The 25,370-nt window shown below is 45.3% G+C and overlaps 1 protein-coding gene across 1 annotated transcript in view; it reads left to right on the forward strand.

Annotated features, from left to right (window-relative positions):
• Positions 1 to 8,359, forward strand: part of LOC148443365 (diamine oxidase [copper-containing]-like) — a 91,299-nt gene extending 82,940 nt beyond the window's left edge. The window contains exon 5 of the mRNA XM_088462928.1: positions 7,218 to 8,359. Coding sequence (XP_088319054.1) covers positions 7,218 to 7,493 — 276 coding nt within the window. The 3' untranslated portion in view covers positions 7,494 to 8,359. The remainder of the gene's footprint in view (positions 1 to 7,217) is intronic.
• Positions 8,360 to 25,370: the final 17,011 nt, after the last annotated feature.

Raw genomic sequence — 25,370 nt, forward strand, 5'->3', positions numbered from 1 at the left:
CATATATACACACACACAACGAGTACATTGTAAACACTGTCAGTAATACAGATACACACACACACATACAGTACATACACACACATACATATACACAACAATGAGGACATTGTAAACACTGTGAGTAATACACATACACACATATATACACACACACAACAATGAGGACATTGTATACACTGTGAGTAATACACATATTAATGAATCCACTACTCACAATACATTCTCATAGATACACTAAGGAAATATCATACATAATGCTACTAAGGTAAAAAATAAGCTACAGTGTATATAGTAAATAATCTCTCTCACATAGTGATGTACACACACACAAATACACACGCACACTTATGCACATACATACACACAGACATACTGTACATACACACACACATATATATAAGCATATAAACACACTTACACACACAAATACACACATATATACACAATGTGATATCTTGGGGGTAATTAGCTTGGCAGAGGGTGGATTGGTGCAGGGTTGAGGTGCTTAATGAGGGTCCACACACAGCTTTCAAGCAAAACAAATGAGATGGTGCTTTACTTCCAGCAGGGAAAACAGGTACAACACAAGGAACAGAAAATAATAAACAACCTAGCCCCTATTCAGGGCATCTAACTCACTTCTTGAGCCCTCTCTAATTTGGTGCAGCTAGTCTGCCAACAAAGTCTCTGCCTGCTTCTTGCAGGTCTATCGCCAGCTCCAGCCTGGCTTGGCTGCCACAGCTACATAAATACAGTCAGTTCTGGTGGCCTTCCCTGTATCCTACAGATATAGGCCCTGGCTTCCTCAGCCTGCAGCTTCACTGCTTTAATGTCACACAGTATGCGAGTTTGTGGTCCCCCCTTGCCTCGTGCAGGTACAGACACTGGCCTGCTGGCCCCCAATGGCTCACTCAGTTTCACTGGGCTCTCTGGCTGCTACAATCCCACATAGACTGTTCCGCATGGCAGCCTGACTGGTCTGCCTTCTCATCAGCCCACACCTGAGCTCTACCCACAAGGCAGCCATTAGGCATCTTCCCATAATGCTTTTCTAGTCTGTGTGTCGGTGGATCTTCCCTGCCCCACATAGAATCCGCTGCTCACCAGTGCCACCTCTGGTGATACTGCCACATATCCCCCCTCCCCAGCTTGAAACCCCTGGGTTCAGCTACATGGGATGAGGCATTCTCATTGCGAAGTCCCTCTTCACTCTCTTCATGAGGGAAATCCACTGTATCCACAGTCATACAGACTCTAGTGATCTCTGGGGGTCTCATCCTCCAGATTCCAGAATTTATTTCCTTCCAAACTTTTTTCCTCACTTTATGGTAGCAATGGTACTTCTTGCTTTCTTTATGCAGTACTTGAGGGTCATCCCCAGGTACCACGTCAGACATCAAGAACTTGAAGTTACTTTTCCCAAAGCGACATACTTCATCTTTACTCTTGCCACTTAAACCTACTAAAGACACATCTTTTTGCCAACTTCTACTTGTCCCATCTTTAACCTGCAGCCTTGAAGCCCTGTATTGGCTACTGGCATATTTCACCAATGGCCCCTTGAAAGAAGAGGAGCTAACATTATCCTGAGAGTCACCAGCATCACAACTTCTGGACCTTGGCTTTATGTCAACAGACAACGTACTGGCATTGTCACCCACAGATTCCGGACTCCCAGGTCCATATAGGATAATTGAATATTTACTCCATTGATCCACATAATTTATCTCATGGCTTTGATGGCTATCTGTCACTTCATTAAGGCATAGATCTCTTGGATTTTCTTGTGCTCCCGAGTTTTGAGCCTTAAAAATCTGATGAACTGTTTCAACATGTTCCACCAGCACAGGTTGAAGTTCACTCTCCACAGAGGTCTTTATTTTCCAATTCACTTTAGCTGGACATTTTGCTTCAAGCTTTGTAATTTGAGACCACTTCCCTTCATCACAGATAAATCCAGCAGTACTGCAAATTCCATCCTGTACCTTTACTTCACAGGTCATGCAATCACCATCTGTATACGTCAATTCTTTATTATCAACTTCGGACACAATTTTGCAATCTGGACCTGTGCCCCTTTTGGAGAACTTCATACCCTCAGCTATCACTGTAAGCTGAAAGTCACTGCAAGGAATCTCATCCACTTTTCCAGGATGGACCTTTAGGGAATTTCCCACCACGCAATTCACTGTTTGTCCGCTGCTCATCACACAAGACACTCTGCACCGGTAGCATATCACTCTGCGCACCAGCCTTTTCAGGATCAATCTGTAACAATTGCTGCTTATGTTTATGTACTTCTGCCACACTGGGTTCAGCGAAGACATCGGATGCCATTTTATGTTCAGAATTCAACTTCAGAATGTTATTTAACTTCTTTTCCTCTTATGATTTTCCCACTACCATGTGGAACTTTTTCTGAGTCATAGACATCTGCTCTTCCAGCTGGGCAATTTCCACCATGGCGCTGTCCAACTTGCTCTCAGATTGCAGCAGATTGTGCTCCACAACTTCATGTTCAGCAAGTCTCAACTTTTGTACATTTATTCACTTTGCAACTCCAGTTCTTTGGTATGCCTCTCTACTTGGAATCTTTGCCACTGGTTCTGTGTACTTAGCAGACACTTCTCAAGGTTCTCACTCTGTTCTTGCAACTTCCAAGTCCTGCCATGGGCAAGGTTAAGCTCTCTCTCCAAAGATTCACTTTGCTTGGCGGCTTCATGCAGACTTTCCTCCAGGAATACATTTCTTTCCATCAGACATTCTGAAACTGCTCTAGCTGCAGCTAAATTGGATTGGAGAGTTTGTACTTGCTCCTTACAGCTGACTTTAAGACAGACCATCTCCATCTCTTTTCATTCACGGTCATTTTCTTGCTGAGCGTGAGTCTGCAGCATCTGGAGATACTTCTCTTTTACTTCACAAAACTTTTTAGCCAGAGAACTTTTCTCCAGTTCACAATCTTTAAGCTTTACTTGAGTGGACACAATTAAAGAGTCTTTTCCTTTTAACACCAGAGTCAGATCCGCCACTTTCACTTGCGTGCGCTCTGCATCACTCCGATGTCTCTGAACACCTTCCAATTCCTCCACTTCCTGCTGAAGTACCACACACTTTTGCTGCAACTCAACAACATCTTGCTCTAATAAGTCATTATTTGCTAGGAGCACATCATTCTCATACTTTGTAACACATTTGAAAAGTTTAGCTTCCTCAAGGCGTTCAGACATAGCTGCCAATTTGAGGTCTCTCTTTAAGAACTTCACGTTTTTATGTTTCTTCCTGTTCAAATGCCATTTTCAAAGCGGACAATTCACTCCGTCATTTCTTTTCAGCTTGCTCATGAAAATTTCTCTCATCAACCAATTGTTCCATTAAGTCATCAACCTTCCCAGCATAATACATATTACTTTCATTCAAAACTTTACGCATACTGTCAAATTCTTCCAGGCTAATATAGTCCTTTATGGATGGACCTTGCATCATACACTGACCACACACACTGACATCTTTATTCTGCTTTGTAATTATCTCTTTCAATGGAATAACACTGTTTACCCCATCAATTTGAAAGGATTCACCACAGAGGATTTCAAACAGCTTTAAATCCCTTCCATGTAACCGACTTTCTTCACATTCAGACTGTAAACTCCAGCCCGGGTTTTCCATTTCTCTAGACTGAGAATTAAATTTGTACCAAGAATTCTGCCTTTAGATTTTTTCTTTTTATTTCCCATGATTCTTGGCACAAAATACACAGAAACAACTTGTTTTTGTTTTCACTGTATCACACTTTGCCTTCAAAAGTATTTTCAACACAGCAAAACATTTTTCTTCATGTGGCAATACAATTACCAGCATGTAGTCTCAATAGCCTTTCAATAGGAACCTCTGCTCTCTCAGTACCACACCTTGATTTAATGAGCATGAGCAATTCACCAGGGTTTCTTTTAACCCTTCCAATGCTGAAGAAGTGCACATTTCTCTTTACAGACACAGTATATACTGCACTTTTCACTTTTGCAAAATGCTTGAATACTGTACTTCTGTTTCTGGCAAACTTTGCCTCTCCCATAAACAAACAATTCTCCAGCAACTTCTGTAACACTTATATCTCTTCCTTTCCAAGGAAAAGGTATACACTGCAGCAACAGTCCACATTTGCAGACAATTTTTTTGTTTAAACAGCACTTCATATAGACTTATCTTCACTCAGCAGCCTGATGAGCATTGTACTGTTGAGTAAACTATGCAGGTGCAGTAAACATCCATATTTCCATTAGCTACTGTTATCCACTTTCTGCACAGATCTTGTTGCGTAAACCTGTGTGCGTAGAATCTTTTGTGCCTGCATTCTCCTCTAAAAGTGATTTCTTTGGGGGTAATTAGCTCGACAGAGGGTGGATTGGTATAATAAACAACCTACCCCTGTTTAGGGCATCTAGCTCACTTCTTGAGCCTTCTTTAATGTGGTGCAGCTAGTCTGCCAACAAAGTCTCTGCCTGCTTCTTGCAGGTCTATCGCCGGCTCCATTCCTGGCTCCTGCCACAGCTACACAAATACAGTCAGTCCTGGTGGCCTTCCCTGTATCCTACAGATATAGGCCCTGGCTTCCTCAGCCTGCAGCTTCACTGCTTTAATGTCACTCAGTCTGAGAGTTTGTGGTCCCCCCTTGCCTCCTTCAAGGTCCAGACACAGGCCTCCTGGCCCCCAATCACTCGCTCAGCTTCACTGGGTTATCTGGCTGACACAATCCCACATAGACTGTTTCGCATGGCAGCATGACTGGTCTGCCTTCTCATCAGCTCACACCTGAGCTCTCTCCACAAGGCAGCCATTAGGCATCTTCCCATAATGCTTTTCTAGTCTGTGTGGGTGGATCTCCCCTGCCCCACCCAGAATCTGCTGCTCACCAGTGCCACCTCTGGTGATACTGCCACAACACATACACACATATATACACACATACACATAGTCTTCAATTAAGAGTTTCATTTTTGGGGGACTTAATTAGCAATAGGCCGTTTGTGTCCCTGGAAGTTACTGCACGCCCGGCTACACTGCAGCTGAATACACCACAAAGTGCAGCTGTGTTGTGGGGACACTTTGGTAGCACTCTGCTGTGAGGGGTGGCTATGGGGGTGCAGCCTGCTGTGGTGCAGATGTGCACTTACCTTTGGCCACACATTCTCACCTTCGGGCCAATGGTTCACTCCAGTCGAATATCCTGGGAAACAGTCACAGTTCGGATGAGGACCTAGGTCGGGTGAGGTAAACCTGCTCACGGGCCCTGCAATGAGAAACACACACTACCAGGAAGACCTCCAGTGGGGTCACTAGATGGTCATCATTGGCATTTTTGGCCTTTTTTTCTAGTTTTACCTCAGTGCCAGGCACCAGGTGCAAAGGGAAAGGGGTGGGAACAGCACTCAAACACAAATTTTGCTCACCAGATGTATTCTTGTCCCATTGATGGATAAAAGGTCCTCATCTCAGTATCTACAGGTAACACAAGACAAAAGCCCACCCGCACGGCTATAATAGACTGCCCTCTTCTCACTAGTGTGTACCAGCGACAACAAGCTGGCTACTCATACACACATCAGGACCCTCATTTCTCACTGACCCGGTGACCGGCTGGGAGTAGTGCACTGCCGTAACACACTACACACAGACTCCCCCATCAGTACATTTATCAACCAATGCACAATAGCTGCAGAACAAGGCAATAATGCAGTTACAATACAATGCCATAATCACAAGCAGGGACCTTATCAACAGCCTGACTGCAGGAGATACAATGACTTAGCACAGGACATATTCTAATAATGGGTCTCTCACTAACTGGGGCCTAGTGCACAATAACTATAGGGCATAATGTCCTTTTGGGTCACAGACGTAGTCCCCGTCTATCAATGAGGCTTTATAACAAGAACACTACAAGGCCTAATGCCCTTCTCTGACAGGCCTAGTGCCTGCCTAATCTGTGCGGCCAATAACAATATGCAACGGCATACATGGCTTAGCGTCATCTGTGGCTCGGACCTCTTGCCCACCTAACCAATCGGGTCTAACCAACTCATGCAGGGTCTAGTGCCCTTCTGTGACTCAGGCTATTTCCTGCCTATCCTGGGTCCAAAGTAACCAAACTCTGTAGGCCTTGGCCTAGTGCCCTCTTATGGCCTAGTGTTTGTTTACTGTGCCTTAGACCTAATGCCTGAACCCTGGTGACCAAGGAAGAATATAAACAATGGACTTATACATCCTGTGGTCTTCAGCAACACCCATAACTTTGTCTTTGCTTGAGGTGGGACACTCACTGCCCACCAGATCAGGGCTTCACCTGAGGAGCAGTGACCTACTTTAGTCAGGTCACTGATACCAGTATCTTTACCGACATCATCTCCATCGGATATCGGCTCTTTGATCTTCACCTGATCGAGCTCTTTTGCAATGGGCACCATTAGCTCAGGGCTTCCACCATCTTCTACAACTTCTTCTGTCTTCCAGAGCTCTTTGGTGCTCTCTTTCCACCATGGAACTCCTACCCGTCTCTTCATGCTTACTAATATACACCAGCGCCTGGGGGGGAGGGGGGCGATGACGCAACTAGCTGCAAATAGCTCACCATGACAATCTTGGATTGATGCCATGGTGAGCCCTGATTTGCTCGCTCATGGCACCCTATTCAAATAGGCATGCTGTGATTGGCTGGGTGTGAAACCCTGCTTATTCAGACCCATCAGCTGTTCTCCACGTGGGGCAACAGCGACGAAGTGCCAAAACATGTTTCCCCACGCCTGTTGTTGTGCTTTGCCACATTGGCTGGTGGGGGCTGGATCCTCCAGGGTCCAAGCCCGCTACCATGCCCAAAATACAGCTAGGTCCTGCTGCATTGGGGGATACCTCCTGATCCATGCCTGTTGCCATGCTTTGGGTTCCCAGGTGACCCTGCAATATCGCCCCCATTTTCCACAGTAGTTCCTACTACAGGTTGATTTGTTGGCTGACCAAGGTTAAGCATCTGTTAGCACTGCAAAGCTGCTCCAGTTGGGTGCCCCATATGCCGACCAAGGGCTGATACTGCCTCCACTCCTGGCTATTTGGTGTAACTTCAACATCTGTGTATGAGAACATATCTGTATCAGAATTAGTGATGTACTAATGCCTTATAAATAATGTTCTAATGAGCTTCCTTTCTGTTCATTCTCCAGGACCTTGTCGCCTGGGTGACTGTAGGGTTCCTCCACATCCCCCACGCCGAGGACATCCCCAATACTTCTACTCCAGGAAATTCAGTGGGGTTCTTTCTCCGTCCTTTCAACTTCTTTAATGAGGACCCATCCGTGGCCACCAGGAGCACCGTCATCGTGAGACCTACAGACAAGACCTTTACTAAAGTGAACATTGAACGCTGGACCCCTGAAGTCATTGGTCAATGTGTGTCAGACAAGCCCTTCCACTACAATGGAACTTACTTCTTTGACTGAATCCAGGGGAGCCACCTAAAACTACCACATTGAGGCTGAGAAGGAAGGAGTCTGGGGACACCTGAAGCCGAACCTTGTGACCTGAAGCTGAATAGGGAAACCATATACTGTAGTCCACCAGAGTCCAGAGAAAGTGACATGATTGTACGTTCCACCATTCCTAGAACCTTCCACATAGTGACACTTCTAGATAGATAAATGTGGAAGGAATATCCACCCTCTGACACCACGGACACATATAGGAGGTGGAGATATTGTTTTTTATATATATATATATATATATATATATATATATAAACATATATACACACTATGTAGAATAAAGTGATTGGACAGTGTTTCAGCTGGTTTGGCCTGGGTCCACTAGTTGTAATGCATGGTCACACTAACTCTGAGAGTGTATTTATCAGGCCGACAATGGCACCTGCCATGTTTCCTGGGCGATGCTGGACTGGTATACAGAAAATCAGTAACCAGGATGGACTGACCAGCTCAGAGTCCAGATCTTGACCCCACTCTGGGATGAATAGGAGTGACGGGTGCGATCTAGGCTGACTCTCCCCTTCCTCAGTGTCACAGTTGGTCACTATATATAAGGCAAAACATAGCACCGGCTGCTGTCCAGGAACTTGTGGGCAGTTTGGCAGGAAGGGCGTCTGCAGTAATCACTGCACGTGGTGACCTACACAGTACTGACGGCAATAACATCTCACTGCACGTGGTGACCTACACAGTACTGACCTCACTATAACATCTCACTGCACGTGGTGACCTACACAGTACTGACCTCACTATAACATCTCACTGCACGTGGTGACCTACACAGTACTGACCTCACTAACATCTCACTGATCTATTTACTGACACTGTCCAATCAATTTTATCTACATAGTGTGTGTATGTAATATATATATATATATATATATATATGTATATCACACTTATCTCAAATAAATTCTACAGTGTGAATATACTGCTGTTCTTTATTATAATTTATTATATTATTTGTGGTGTAATTTATCCACAGAGCCACACAGAGATATAAGGGTCAGGGAAAGAGCACGTAAAGCCGCAGTCCCTGACTGTACTACAGAGGCCAATAACAAGGCTGAAATCAGAGACGGCTCAGTCATTCTCGCCTGTGTTACTGGAATTTCTGAGAGACTCACAAATTTAAGAGTACATGACCCCCCCCCCCACATTCTGCCATCTCCCCCCTTGAAGCAGGCACGGTTGTGGCAAGCAATGCCAGACTAATCTGAAAATGATGAAGAACCTGCCGCAGGGGGAGTGACCACTGATGTGGATGGTGGTCTGCACAGGGGGTGTGGCTAGTGATGTGGGAGTGTGGTCTGCACAGGGGGTGTGGCTACTGATGTGGGAGTGTGGTCTGCACAGGGGGTGTGGCTACTGATGTGGGAGTGTGGTCTGCACAGGGGGTGTGGCTAGCACCATGGAGGGCACAGTTACAGCCTACCATCACCCACCTGAAGATCAGAAGTTCCTGGTTGGGAACTAAGGGCCTGATTCAGAGCCGCTCGCTATTTACGAGCGCACGCTCTGAATCAGGACGGGGAGTATTTATTTATTTTTTTTCCTGTCCGCTCGCTAAGCTGTGGGTGCCCACCTACAGCTAGTGCGAGCGGGCAGGAGATGGTCACGATCATCGCGACCATCGGCATTGCGAGGAGACCCTAAGGTAGGGTCTCAGCACTTGCAATGCCGAGTGGACTTCCAGCTCTAATAGAGCCGGAAGTCCATTACTGATGTCATTAGGGTCGCCCACAAACATCAGGCGTTCCTTCGGGAACGCCTCCGTTTGTTCAGCCAACCCCCCTACCCGCCTACAAAACTGGGCAAGCTGTCGTTCAACATCGACAGCTGCCCCATTTTGCTGGGAGCTCCGGAGTGAGTGAAGGTCTCTCTCACTACGGGGCTCACGAGCGTGCGTGCGCACTGGGCCACCATCGCCCTGCTTGAGACCTCAGCGAGTCAATCGCTATTCTTATCATCTTCCAAAGGCAAAACACCAGCGCTAATGCTATGCACACACAACAGCATGAACATACAGCCGCATGCACATATAACCACCTGCACATACAGCCACATTCTCATACAGCCGCATGCACATACAGCCACCTGCACATACAGCCACATGCACATACAGCCACATGCACATACAGCCACCTGCACATACAACCACCTGCACATACAGCCACATGCACATACAGCCACCTGCACATACAGCCACATGCACATATAACCACATTCTCATACAGCCGCATGCACATATAACCGCATGCACATACAGCCACATGCACATACAGCCACATTCTCATACAACCACATGCACATACAGCCACATGCACATACAACCACATGCACATACAACCACATTCTCATACAGCCGCATGCACATACAGCCGCATGCACATATAACCACCTGCACATACAGCCACCTGCACATACAGCCGCATGCACATACAGCCGCATGCACATACAGCCGCATGCACATATAACCACATACAGCCACATGCACATACAGCCACCTGAACATACAACCACATGCACATACAGCCACATTCTCATACAACCACATGCACATACAGCCGCATGCACATACAGCCGCATGCACATACAACATGCACATACAGCCACATGCACATACAGCCACATGCGCATACAGCCACATGCGCATACAGCCACATACACATACAGCCAAATGCACATACAGCCACATGCACATACAGCCACATGCACATACAGCCACATACAGCCACATTCTCATACAACCACATGCACATACAGCCGCATGCACATACAGCCGCATGCACATACAACAACATGCACATACAGCCACATGCACATACAGCCACAAGCACATACAGCCACATGCGCATACAGCCACATGCACATACAGCCACATACACATACAGCCACATGCACATACAGCCACATGCACATACAGCCACATACACATACAGCCACATGCACATACAGCCACATGCACATACAGCCACATGCACATACAACTGTCCTACCATAACCAAAACTCACTTTTCCTTTTCAGTTGTTGTTTTAGTACTGCCACTCATCCATATTATGCCACATTTTGGTGCCTCCTGATACACATGATGCCACATTGTAGTGCCCCAGATGCATAATTTGCCACTTTCTAGTGCCCCCAGTATACGTTATGCCACATTGTGCTGCCCCCTGGTACACACTGAGCCAGTCTATAGTGCCCCTGGTGCACAGTATACCTCACAGGCCACACTTCCAGTAGCAAACTTAGGGCCTGATTCAGTATGAATCGCAACTGTGATTGCAATAGTGATTATGCACGCAGTCGCACTGCGAAGATATGCTAATGACTGCAATCGCTATGCCATACACAGCCTAACATGAGGACACCCACCTTACGTTACACACATACGTGATACTTAGCAAGAATCCGAAACCATCGGTAACATAGAGTACCATGGCGGCCTCACGCACACTGACCTCACTCAGGAACTGCTAACCTCGTCGCACGCAGTGAGTACTCAGGCTGTGTATGGCATCGCAGTGGATAATTTATGCATGCCCCTGTAACTTCATTCAAATGCACTGGCACGTCTGTGTTTCTACGACCACCCCCCATCACTACCCATACTTGCCTACTTTTATAAAAGCATTTCAGGGAGATTGTGACAGCAGCACCTATGAGCGCGTGTTACAGTGGGCGTGTACGGATATATCTGATAGGCGTGTCCTACATGTGATGGGCGTGTACTGATAAATCTGAGAGGCGTGTCCTACATGTGATGGGCCTGTACTGATACATCTGAGAGGCGTGTCCTACATGTGATGGGCGTGTACTGATACATCTGAGAGGCGTGTCCTACATGTGATGGGCGTGTACTGATACATCTGAGAGGCGTGTCCTACATGTGATGGGCCTGTACTGATAAATCTGAGAGGCGTGTCCTACATGTGATGGGCGGGTACGGATATATCTGAGAGGCGTGTCCTACATGTGATGGGCGTGTACTGATATATCTGAGAGGCGTGTCCTACATGTGATGGGCGTGTACTGATAAATCTGAGAGGCGTGTCCTACATGTGATGGGCCTGTACTGATACATCTGAGAGGCGTGTCCTACATGTGATGGGCGTGTACGGATATATCTGAGAGGCGTGTCCTACATGTGATGGGCGTGTACTGATACATCTGAGAGGCGTGTCCTACATGTGATGGGCGTGTACGGATATATCTGAGAGGCGTGTCCTACATGTGATGGCCGTGTACTGATAAATCTGAGAGGCGTGTCCTAAACCTGACTTACATCCAAATGTAACCAGCCCACAAGCAGTCAGTAAGATCTGTTTATTGATGAAAATTCACTGATACTTTTCAGGAATTCATAGGGATCATTGTGCCTTATAATAACCAATGCAAGGAAATGACACTAATGATCCCATTTGAATGTATATATCTCTGTTTTTTAATATAACAGCTTCATAATGGGGGTAAGGGGAAATGAGGGAGATTGCTAGACTCTTCAGGGAGACAGGGAGATTTCTACTATTTCAGGGAGTCTCCCTGACAATGAGCAAGAGTTGGCAAGTATGTCACTACCCCCAAACAGTACTTCCTGCCAATCACTCTGCGATGGGTCTGTGTAGTCACTGCGATCGCAGTGGTGTGTTTGCGCACGTGCAATGTGATGACTACGCATGCACTGTACACAACAATCGTCCGTTTGCGTGTGTAATCTCGGTTACAATCGCTGCTGGATCAGGCCCTTAGAAAAGATATTGCAAATGGGGATTAAGTGGGAAAAGCAGAAGCCACTTTAACAGGGGATTTGCTGTATCAGTCCAAGTTGGAAGCCCCATACACACACCCAGCTTTTGTCACAATAGTTCAGCAGGGCATCAGCTGGAATGCCAGCATGTGGCACACATCTCAGCCACTGACAGAGGTGTGTATGTGGGGAGCGGGGGTGGTGACTATGGGTAGCTTGCCCAAGTACTGTACCGTATGTGTCTGTTGGATCAATGGAGAACAAGAAAACCGCCCCTAAACTATTAGTAATAACTGATTTTTCATCCACAGATTAATACATTAGGATATATGCTAATGCTTGAGTCCTAAAAATGTATATAATTCAGGAGGTGCCCCTGGAACAGAGAGACAGACCGCAAAACACATTTCAGAAAGAGTTAAAAAAAAATAAGGATATTCCAAAAGTTGGTAAAATTGTATAAGGGATCCCCCTTAGAACTGATTTCATGTTTATTGGTATACTCTAAAAATATAACTCACACGTTACCTATGAGACAAATAGTAAAAGCAAAATATCAAATGTGATTGAAAATGACAAAAACTAAAACAACAAATAATTTGAGCACAGACAGAAATATAAATAACAACCAACATGGTTTTGTCTTTTAAATGATTGTCCCATGGGGCAGACTCGCCAGGAAGTCGATGATGCCCGCGGGTCTCAGGCTATTACATTTACCCCTATATCAGAGGGTCAGAGACTTACATAAATCTGATATTTACCTAGTGCCCCAAAGCTGCCACCTGATTGTCCTACTGCTGGCATTTAGGGGATGGCGACACGGAGCGTTTCACAGAACGGAGGAGCGTGCCAAAGCCAGTGGTGGCGTCTCTGGAGGCCCCTAAGTGTGACTTTGCCGGACACCCTGAGTAACACGAGGCTTGTTCAGATGTCCGATAGTCACGCAGGTGATCCGATGCTGCGTTAGCAGACGCCGGCAGTGGGAGTCTCTCTACTTAAGATGCCTCCTGTGTCTTTTGCATGAATTCGCACAGGCGCTGCTCACAGAGGCAGCAGCAGCGAAATTAGCGTCCTTCTCCGAATTGTAGGTGCAATGCATATTATACTGGATCAGTTATCTAAGGGCCTGATTCACTACGGATCGCAATATTGCGTATGCACACAGTTAAACTGCGATACTATGCTAATCCATAGCGATCGCAATGCAAACCCAACACTACATAAGGACACCCACTTTACATTGCACACATCCGTAATACTTAGCAGTATAGCAAAACCATCAGTAACATGGAGAACCGTGGCAGCATCACACACACTTACACAGGCTCTGACCTTACTCAGGAATTACTAACCTCATCACACACAGTGATTACACAAGACTGAGACACCATCAGTAACATGGAGTACCATCACATCCTCACACACACTTACACAGGCTCTGACCATACTCAGGAATTACTAACCTCATCACACGCAGTGACTACACAAGACTGAGATACCATCAGTAACATGGAGTACCATCGCAGCCTCACACACACTTACACAGGCACTGACCTTACTCAGGAATTACTAACCTCATCACACGCAGTGATTACACAAGACTGAGACACCATCAGTAACATGGAGTACCATCACAGCCTCACACACACTTACACAGGCACTGACCTTACTCAGGAATTACTAGCCTCATCACACGCAGTGATTACACAAGACTGAGACACCATCAGTAACATGGAGTACCATCACATCCTCACACACACTTACACAGGCTCTGACCTAACTCAGGAATTACTAACCTCATCACACGCAGTGACTACACAAGACTGAGATACCATCAGTAACATGGAGTACCATCGCAGCCTCACACACACTTACACAGGCACTGACCTTACTCAGGAATTACTAACCTCATCACACGCAGTGATTACACAAGACTGAGACACCATCAGTAACATGGAGTACCATCACAGCCTCACATACACTTACACAGGCACTGACCTTACTCAGGAATTACTAGCCTCATCACACGCAGTGATTACACAAGACTGAGACACCATCAGTAACATGGAGTACCATCACAGCCTCACACACACTTACACAGGCTCTGACCTAACTCAGGAATTACTAACCTCATCACAGGCAGTGATTACACAAGACTGAGAGACCAGCAGTAACATGGAGTACCATCACAGCCTCACACACACTTACACAGGCTCTGACCTTACACAGGAATTACTAACCTCATCACACACAGTGACTACACAAGACTGAGATACCATCAGTAACATGGAGTACCATCACATCCTCACACACACTTACACAGGCTCTGACCTTACTCAGGAATTACTAACCTCATTACACACAGTGACTACACAAGACTGAGATACCATCAGTAACATGGAGTACCATCACAGCCTCACACACACTTACACAGGCTCTGACCTTACTCAGGAACTACTATCCTCATCACACACAGTGATTACACAAGACTGAGATGCCATCAGTAACATGGAGTACCATCACATCCTCACACACACTTACACAGGCTCTGCCCTTACTCAGGAATTACTAACCTCATCACATGCAGTGATTACACAAGACTGAGAAACCATCAGTAACATGGAGTACCATCACAGCCTCACACACACTTACACAGGCTCTGACCTTACTCAGGAATTACTAACCTCATCACACATAGTGATTACACAAGACAGAGATACCATCAGTAACATGGAGTACCATCACATCTGCACACACACTTACACAGGCTCTGACCTTACTCAGGAATTACTAACCTCATCACACACAGTGATTACACAAGACTGAGATATCATCAGTAACATGGAGTACCATCACAGCCTCACACACACTTACACAGGCTCTGACCTTACTCAGGAATTACTAACCTCATCACACACAGTGATTACACAAGACTGAGAGACCATCAGTAACATGGAGTACCATCACATCCTCACACACACACTTACACAGGCTCTGACCTTACTCAGGAATTACTAACCTCATCACACACAGTGACTACACAAGACTGAGAAACCATCAGTAACATGGAGTACCATCACAGCCTCACACACACTTACACAGGCTCTGACCTTACTCAGGAATTACTAACCTCATTGCACACAGTGATTACACAAGACTGAGAGACCATCAGTAACATGGAGTACCATCACAGCCTCACACACACTTACACAGGCTCTGACCTTACTCAGGAATTACTAACCTCATCACACGCGATGACTACACAAGACTGAGATACCATCAGTAACATGGAGTACCATCACAGCCTCAGACACTTACACAGGCTCTGACCTTACTCAGGAATTACTAACCTCATCACACACAGTGACTACACAAGACTGAGATACCATCAGTAACATGGAGTACCATCACAGCCTCACACACACTTACACAGGCTCTGACCTTACTCAGGAATTACTAACCTCATCACACACGGTAACTACCCAAGACTGAGAAACCATCAGTAACATGGAGTACCATCACAGCCTCACACACACTTACACAGGCTCTGACCTTACTCAGGAATTACTAACTTCATCACACACAGTGATTACACAAGACTGAGAAACCATCAGTAACATGGAGTACCATCACATCCTCACACACACTTACATAGGCTCTGCCCTTACTCAGGAATTACTAACCTCATCACACGCAGTGATTACACAAGACTGAGAAACCATCCGTAACATGGAGTACCATCACAGCCTCACACACACTTACACAGGCTCTGCCCTTACTCTGGAATTACTAACCTCATCACACACAGTGATTACACAAGACTGAGATACCATCAGTAACATGGAGTACCATCACAGCCTCACACACACTTACACAGGCTCTGACCTTACTCAGGAATTACTAACCTCATCACACGCGATGACTACACAAGACTGAGATACCATCAGTAACATGGAGTACCATCACAGCCTCAGACACTTACACAGGCTCTGACCTTACTCAGGAATTACTAACCTCATCACACACAGTGATTACACAAGACTGAGATACCATCATTAACATGGAGTACCATCACATCCTCACACACACTTACACAGACTCTGACCTTACTCAGGATTTACTAACCTCATCACACACAGTGATTACACAAGACTGAGATACCATCAGTAACATGGAGTACCATCACAGCCTCACACACACTTACACAGGCTCTGACCTTACTCAGGAATTACTAACCACATCACACACAGTGATTACACAAGACTGAGAAACCATCAGTAACATGGAGTACCATTACATCCTCACACACACTTACACAGGCTCTGACCTTACTCAGGAATTACTAACCTCATCACACACAGTGATTACACAAGACTGAGATACCATCAGTAACATGGAGTACCATCACAGCCTCACACACACTTACACAGGCTCTGACCTTACTCAGGAACTACTAACCTCATAACACACAGTGATTACACAAGACTGAGATGCCATCAGTAACATGGAGTACCATCACATCCTCACACACACTTACACAGGCTCTGCCCTTACTAAGGAATTACTAACCTCATCACACGCAGTGATTACACAAGACTGAGAAACCATCCGTAACATGGAGTACCATCACAGCCTCACACACACTTACACAGGCTCTGACCTTACTCAGGAATTACTAACCTCATCTCACACAGTGATTACACAAGACTGAGATACCATCAGTAACATGGAGTACCATCACATCTGCACACACACTTACACAGGCTCTGACCTTACCCAGGAATTACTAACCTCATTACACACAGTGATTACACTAGACTGAGATATCATCAGTAACATGGAGTACCATCACATCCTCACACACACTTACACATGCTCTGACCTTACTCAGGAATTACTAACCACATCACACACAGTGATTACACAAGACTGAGAAACCATCAGTAACATGGAGTACCATCACATCCTCACACACACTTACACAGGCTCTGACCTTACTCAGGAATTACTAACCTCATCACACACAGTGATTACACAAGACTGAGATACCATCAGTAACATGGAGTACCATCACAGCCTCACACACACTTACACAGGCTCTGACCTTACTCAGGAACTACTAACCTCATCACACACAGTGATTACACAAGACTGAGATGCCATCAGTAACATGGAGTACCATCACATCCTCACACACACTTACACAGGCTCTGCCCTTATTAAGGAATTACTAACCTCATCACACGCAGTGATTACACAAGACTGAGAAACCATCCGTAACATGGAGTACCATCACAGCCTCACACACACTTACACAGGCTCTGACCTTACTCAGGAATTACTAACCTCATCTCACACAGTGATTACACAAGACTGAGATACCATCAGTAACATGGAGTACCATCACATCTGCACACACACTTACACAGGCTCTGACCTTACCCAGGAATTACTAACCTCATCACACACAGTGATTACACTAGACTGAGATATCATCAGTAACATGGAGTACCATCACATCCTCACACACACTTACACATGCTCTGACCTTACTCAGTAATTACTAACCTCATCACACACAGTGACTACACAAGACTGAGATACCATCAGTAACATGGAGTACCATCACAGCCTCACACACACTTACACAGGCTCTGACCGTACTCAGGAATTACTAACCTCATCAGACACAGTGATTACACAAGACTGAGATACCATCAGTAACATGGAGTACCATCACAGCCTCACACACACTTACATAGCTCTGACCTTACTCAGGAATTACTAACCTCATCACACGCGATGACTACACAAGACTGAGATACCATCAGTGACATGGAGTACCATCACAGCCTCACACACTTACACAGGCTCTGACCTTACTCAGGAATTACTAACCTCATCACACACAGTGATTACACAAGACTGAGATACCATCAGTAACATGGAGTACCATCATAGCCTCACACACACTTACACAGGCTCTGACCTTACTCAGGAATTACTAACCTCATCACACACAGTGATTACACAAGACTGAGACACCATCAGTAACATGTAGTACCATCACAGCCTCACACACTTACACAGGCTCTGACCTTACTCAGGAATTACTAACCTCATCACACGCAGTGACTACACAAGACTGAGATACCATCAGTAACATGGAGTACCATCACATCCTCACACAAACTTACACAGGCTCTGACCTTACTCAGGAATTACTAACCTCATCACACACAATGATTACACAAGACTGAGAGACCATCAGTAACATGGAGTAACATCACATCCTCACACACACTTACACAGGCTCTGACCTTACTCAGGAATTACTAACCTCATCACACACAGTGATTACACAAGACTGAGATACCATCATTAACATAGAGTACCATCACATCCTCACACACACTTACACAGGCTCTGACCTTACTCAGATATTACTAACCTCATCACACACAGTGATTACACAAGACTGAGATACCATCAGTAACATGGAGTACCATCACATCCTCACACAAACTTACACAGGCTCTGACCTTCCTCAGGAATTACTAACCTCATCACACACAGTGACTACACAAGACTGAGATACCATCAGTAACAAGGAGTACCATCACATCCTCACACACACTTACACAGGCTCTGAGCTTACTCAGGAATTACTAACCTCATCACACACAGTGACTACACAAGACTGAGACACCATCAGTAACATGGAGTACTATCACATCCTCACACACACTTACACAGGCTCTGACCTTACTCATGAATTACTAACCTCATCACACACAGTGATTACACAAGACTGAGAAACCATCAGTAACATGGAGTACCATCACAGCCTCACACACACTTACACAGGCTGTGACCTTACTCAGGAACTACTAACCTCATTACACACGGTGACTACCCAAGACTGAGATACCATCAGTAACATGGAGTACCATCACAGCCTCACACACTTACACAGGCTCTGACCTTACTCAGGAATTACTAACCTCATCAGACACAGTGATTACACAAGACTGAGATACCATCAGTAACATGGAGTACCATCACAGCCTCACACACACTTACACAGGCTCTGACCTTACTCAGGAATTACTAACCTCATCACACACAGTGACTACACAAGACTGAGACACCAACAGTAACATGGAGTACCATCAAAGCCTCACACACACTTACACAGGCTCTGACCTTACTCAGATATTACTAACCTCATCACACACAGTGATTACACAAGACTGAGAAACCATCAGTAACATGGAGTACCATCACAGCCTCACACACACTTACACAGGCTCTGACCTTACTCAGGAATTACTAACCTCATCACACACAGTGATTACACAAGACTGAGAAACCATCAGTAACATGGAGTACCATCACATCCTCACACACACTTACACAGGCTCTGACCTTACTCAGGAATTACTACCCTCATCACACACAGTGATTACACAAGACTGAGATACCATCAGTAACATGGAGTACCATCACATCCTCACACACACTTACACAGGCTCTGACCTTACTCAGGAATTACTAACCTCATCACACACAGTGATTACACAAGACTGAGATACCATCATTAACATGGAGTACCATCACATCCTCACACACACTTACACAGGCTCTGACCTTACTCAGATATTACTAACCTCATCACACACAGTGATTACACTAGACTGAGATACCATCAGTAACATGGAGTACCATCACATCCTCACACAAACTTACACAGGCTCTGACCTTCCTCAGGAATTACTAACCTCATCACACACAGTGATTACACAAGACTGAGATACCATCAGTAACATGGAGTACCATCACAGCCTCACACACACTTACACAGGCTCTGACCTTACTCAGGAATTACTAACCTCATCAGACACAGTGATTACACAAGAATGAGATACCATCAGTAACATGGAGTACCATCACAGCCTCACACACACTTACACAGGCTCTGACCTTACTCAGGAATTACTAACCTCATCACACACAGTGATTACACAAGACTGAGAAACCATCAGTAACATGGAGTACCGTCACATCCTCACACACACTTACACAGGCTCTGACCTTACTCAGGAATTACTACCCTCATCACACACAGTGACTACACAAGACTGAGATACCATCAGTAACATGGAGTACCCTCACATCCTCACACACACTTACACAGGCTCTGACCTTACTCAGGAATTACTAACCTCATCACACACAGTGATTACACAAGACTGAGATACCATCAGTAACATGGAGTACCATCACATCCTCACACACACTTACACAGGCTCTGACCTTACTCAGGAATTACTAACCTCATCACACACAGTGATTACACAAGACTGAGATACCATCAGTAACATGGAGTACTATCACAGCCTCACACACACTTACACAGGCTCTGACCTTACTCACGAACTACTAACCTCATCACACACAGTGATTACACAAGACTGAGATGCCATCAGTAACATGGAGTACCATCACATCCTCACACACACTTACACAGGCTCTGCCCTTACTCAGGAATTACTAACCTCATCACACGCAGTGATTACACAAGACTGAGAAACTATCAGTAACATGGAGTACCATCACAGCCTCACACACACTTACACAGGCTCTGACCTTCCTCAGGAATTACTAACCTCATCACACACAGTGATAACACAAGACTGAGATACCATCAGTAACATGGAGTACCATCACATCTGCACACACACTTACACAGGCTCTGACCTTACTCAGGAATTACTAACCTCTTCACACACAGTGATTACACAAGACTGAGATATCATCAGTAACATGGAGTACCATCACATCCTCACACACACTTACACATGCTCTGACCTTTCTCAGGAATTACTAACCTCATCACACACAGTGACAACACAAGACTGAGATACCATCAGTAACATGGAGTACCATCACAGCCTCACACACACTTACACAGGCTCTGACCTTACTCAGGAATTACTAACCTCATCAGACACAGTGATTACACAAGACTGAGATACCATCAGTAACATAGAGTACCATCACAGCCTCACACACACTTACACAGGCTCTGACCTTACTCAGGAATTACTAACCTCATCACACGCGATGACTACACAAGACTGAGATACCATCAGTAACATGGAGTACCATCACAGCCTCACACACTTACACAGGCTCTGACCTTACTCAGGAATTACTAACCTCATCACACACAGTGATTACACAAGACTGAGATACCATCAGAAACATGGAGTACCATCATAGCCTCACACACAATTACACAGGCTCTGACCTTACTCAGGAATTACTAACCTCATCACACACAGTGACTGCACAAGACTGAGACACCATCAGTAACATGTCATCGTGTGTGATGAGGTTAGTAATTCCGGAGTAAGGTCAGAGCCTGTGTAAGTGTGTGTGAGGCTGTGATGGTACTCCATGTTACTGATGGTATCTCAGTCTTGTGTAATCACTGTGTGTGATGAGGTTAGTAAATCCTGAGTAAGGTCAGAGTCTGTGTAAGTGTGTGTGAGGATGTGATGGTACTCCATGTTAATGATGGTATCTCAGTCTTGTGTAATCACTGTGTGTGATGAGGTTAGTAATTCCTGAGTAAGGTCAGAGCCTGTGTAAGTGTCTGAGGCTGTGATGGTACTCCATGTTACTGATGGTATCTCAGTCTTGTGTAGTCATCGCGTGTGATGAGGTTAGTAATTCCTGAGTAAGGTCAGAGCCTGTGTAGGTGTGTGTGAGGCTGTGATGGTACTCCATGTTACTGATGGTATCTCAGTCTTGTGTAATCACTGTGTGTGATGAGGTTAGAAATTCCAGAGTAAGGGCAGAGCCTGTGTAAGTTTGTGTGAGGATGTGATGGTACTCCATGTTACTGATGGTATCTCAGTCTTGTGTAGTCACTGCGTGTGATGAGGTTAGTAATTCCTGAGTAAGGTCAGAGCCTGTGTAAGTGTGTGAGGCTGTGATGGTACTACATGTTACTGATGGTGTCTCAGTCTTGTGTAATCACTGTGTGTGATGAGGTTAGTAATTCCTGAGTAAGGTCAGAGCCTGTGTAAGTGTGTGTGAGGCTATGATGGTACTCCATGTTACTGATGGTATCTCAGTCTTGTGTAATCACTGTGTGTGATGAGGTTAGTAATTCCTGAGTAAGGTCAGAGCCTGTGTAAGTGTGTGAGGCTGTGATGGTACTCCATGTCACTGATGGTATCTCAGTCTTGTGTAGTCATCGCGTGTGATGAGGTTAGTAATTCCTGAGTAAGGTCAGAGCCTGTGTAAGTGTGTGTGAGGCTGTGATGGTACTCCATGTTACTGATGGTATCTCAGTCTTGTGTAATCACTGTGTCTGATGAGGTTAGTAATTCCTGAGTACGGTCAGAGCCTGTGTAAGTGTGTGTGAGGCTGTGATGGTACTCCATGTTACGAATGGTTTCTCAGTCTTGTGTAATCACTGCGTGTGATGAGGTTAGTAATTCCTTAGTAAGGGCAGAGCCTGTGTAAGTGTGTGTGAGGATGTGATGGTACTCCATGTTACTGATGGCATCTCAGTCTTGTGTAATCACTGTGTGTGATGAGGTTAGTAGTTCCTGAGTAAGGTCAGAGCCTGTGTAAGTGTGTGTGAGGCTGTGATGGTACTCCATGTTACTGATGGTATCTCAGTCTTGTGTAATCACTGTGTGTGATGAGGTTAGTAATTCCTGGGTAAGGTCAGAGCCTGTGTAAGTGTGTGTGCAGATGTGATGGTACTCCATGTTACTGATGGTATCTCAGTCTTGTGTAATCACTGTGTGAGATGAGGTTAGTAATTCCTGAGTAAGGTCAGAGCCTGTGTAAGTGTGTGTGAGGCTGTGATGGTACTCCATGTTACGGATGGTTTCTCAGTCTTGTGTAATCACTGCGTGTGATGAGGTTAGTAATTCCTTAGTAAGGGCAGAGCCTGTGTAAGTGTGTGTGAGGATGTGATGGTACTCCATGTTACTGATGGCATCTCAGTCTTGTGTAATCACTGTGTGTGATGAGGTTAGTAGTTCCTGAGTAAGGTCAGAGCCTGTGTAAGTGTGTGTGAGGCTGTGATGGTACTCCATGTTACTGATGGTATCTCAGTCTTGTGTAATCACTGTGTGTGATGAGGTTAATAATTCCTGAGTAAGGTCAGAGCCTGTGTAAGTGTGTGTGAGGATGTGATGGTACTCCATGTTACTGATGGATCTCAGTCTTGTGTAATCACTGTGTGTGATGTGGTTAGTAATTCCTGAGTAAGGTCAGAGCCTGTGTAAGTGTGTGTGAGGCTGTGATGGTACTCCATGTTACTGATGGTATCTCAGTCTTGTGTAATCACTGTGTGTGATGAGGTTAGTAAATCCTGAGTAAGGTCAGAGTCTGTGTAAGTGTGTGTGAGGATGTGATGGTACTCCATGTTAATGATGGTATCTCAGTCTTGTGTAATCACTGTGTGTGATGTAGGTTAGTAATTCCTGAGTAAGGTCAGAGCCTGTGTAAGTGTCTGAGGCTGTGATGGTACTCCATGTTACTGATGGTATCTCAGTCTTGTGTAGTCATCGCGTGTGATGAGGTTAGTAATTCCTGAGTAAGGTCAGAGCCTGTGTAAGTGTGTGTGAGGCTGTGATGGTACTCCATGTTACTGATGGTATCTCAGTCTTGTGTAATCACTGTGTGTGATGAGGTTAGTAATTCCAGAGTAAGGGCAGAGCCTGTGTAAGTGTGTGTGAGGCTGTGATGGTACTCCATGTTACGGATGGTTTCTCAGTCTTGTGTAATCACTGCGTGTGATGAGGTTAGTAATTCCTGAGTAAGGGCAGAGCCTATGTAAGTGTGTGTGAGGATGTGATGGTACTCCATGTTACTGATGGTTTCTCAGTCTTGTGTAATCACTGTGTGTGATGAAGTTAGTAATTCCTGAGTAAGGTCAGAGCCTGTGTAAGTGTGTGTGAGGCTGTGATGGTACTCCATGTTACTGATGGTTTCTCAGTCTTGGGTAGTTACCGTGTGTGATGAGGTTAGTAATTCCTGAGTAAGGTCAGAGCCTGTGTAAGTGTGTGTGAGGCTGTGATGGTACTCCATGTTACTGATGGTATCTCAGTCTTGTGTAGTCACTGTGTGTGATGAGGTTAGTAATTCCTGAGTAAGGTCAGAGCATGTGTAAGTGTGTGAGGCTGTGATGGTACTCCATGTTACTGATGGTATCTCAGTCTTGGGTAGTCACCATGTGTGATGAGGTTAGTAATTCCTGAGTAAGGTCAGAGCTGTGTAAGTGTGTGTGAGGCTGTGATGGTACTCCATGTTACTGATGGTATCTCAGTCTTGTGTAATCACCATGTGTGATGAGGTTAGTAATTCCTGAGTAAGGTCAGAGCCTGTGTAAGTGTGTGTGAGGCTGTGATGGTACTCCATGTTACTGATGGTATCTCAGTCTTGGGTACTCACCACGTGTGATGAGGTTAGTAATTCCTGAGTAAGGTCAGAGCTGTGTAAGTGTGTGTGAGGCTGTGATGGTACTCCATGTTACTGATGGTCTCTCAGTCTTGTGTAATCACTGTATGTGATGAGGTTAGTAATTCCTGAGTAAGGTCAGAGCTGTGTAAGTGTGTGTGAGGCTGTGATGGTACTCCATGTTACTGATGGTATCTCAGTCTTGTGTAATCACTGTGTGTGATGAGGTTAGTAATATCTGAGTAAGGTCAGAGCCTGTGTAAGTGTGTGTGAGGCTTTGATGGTACTCCATGTTACTGTTGGTGTCTCAGTCTTGTGTAGTCACTGTGTGTGATGAGGTTAGTAATTCCTGAGTAAGGTCAGAGCCTGTGTAAGTGTGTGTGAGGCTGTGATGGTACTCCATGTTACTGATGGTATCTCAGTCTTGTGTAATCACTGTGTCTGATGAGGTTAGTAATTCCTGAGTAAGGTCAGAGCCTGTGTAAGTGTGTGTGAGGCTGTGATGGTACTCCATGTTACTGATGGTATCTCAGTCTTGTGTAATCACTGTGTCTGATGAGGTTAGTAATTCCTGAGTATGGTCAGAGCCTGTGTA

This window comes from Taudactylus pleione, unplaced genomic scaffold, assembly GCF_031769625.1.
Source record: "Taudactylus pleione unplaced genomic scaffold, aTauple2 ptg001289l, whole genome shotgun sequence".
NCBI lineage: Eukaryota > Metazoa > Chordata > Amphibia > Anura > Myobatrachidae > Taudactylus > Taudactylus pleione.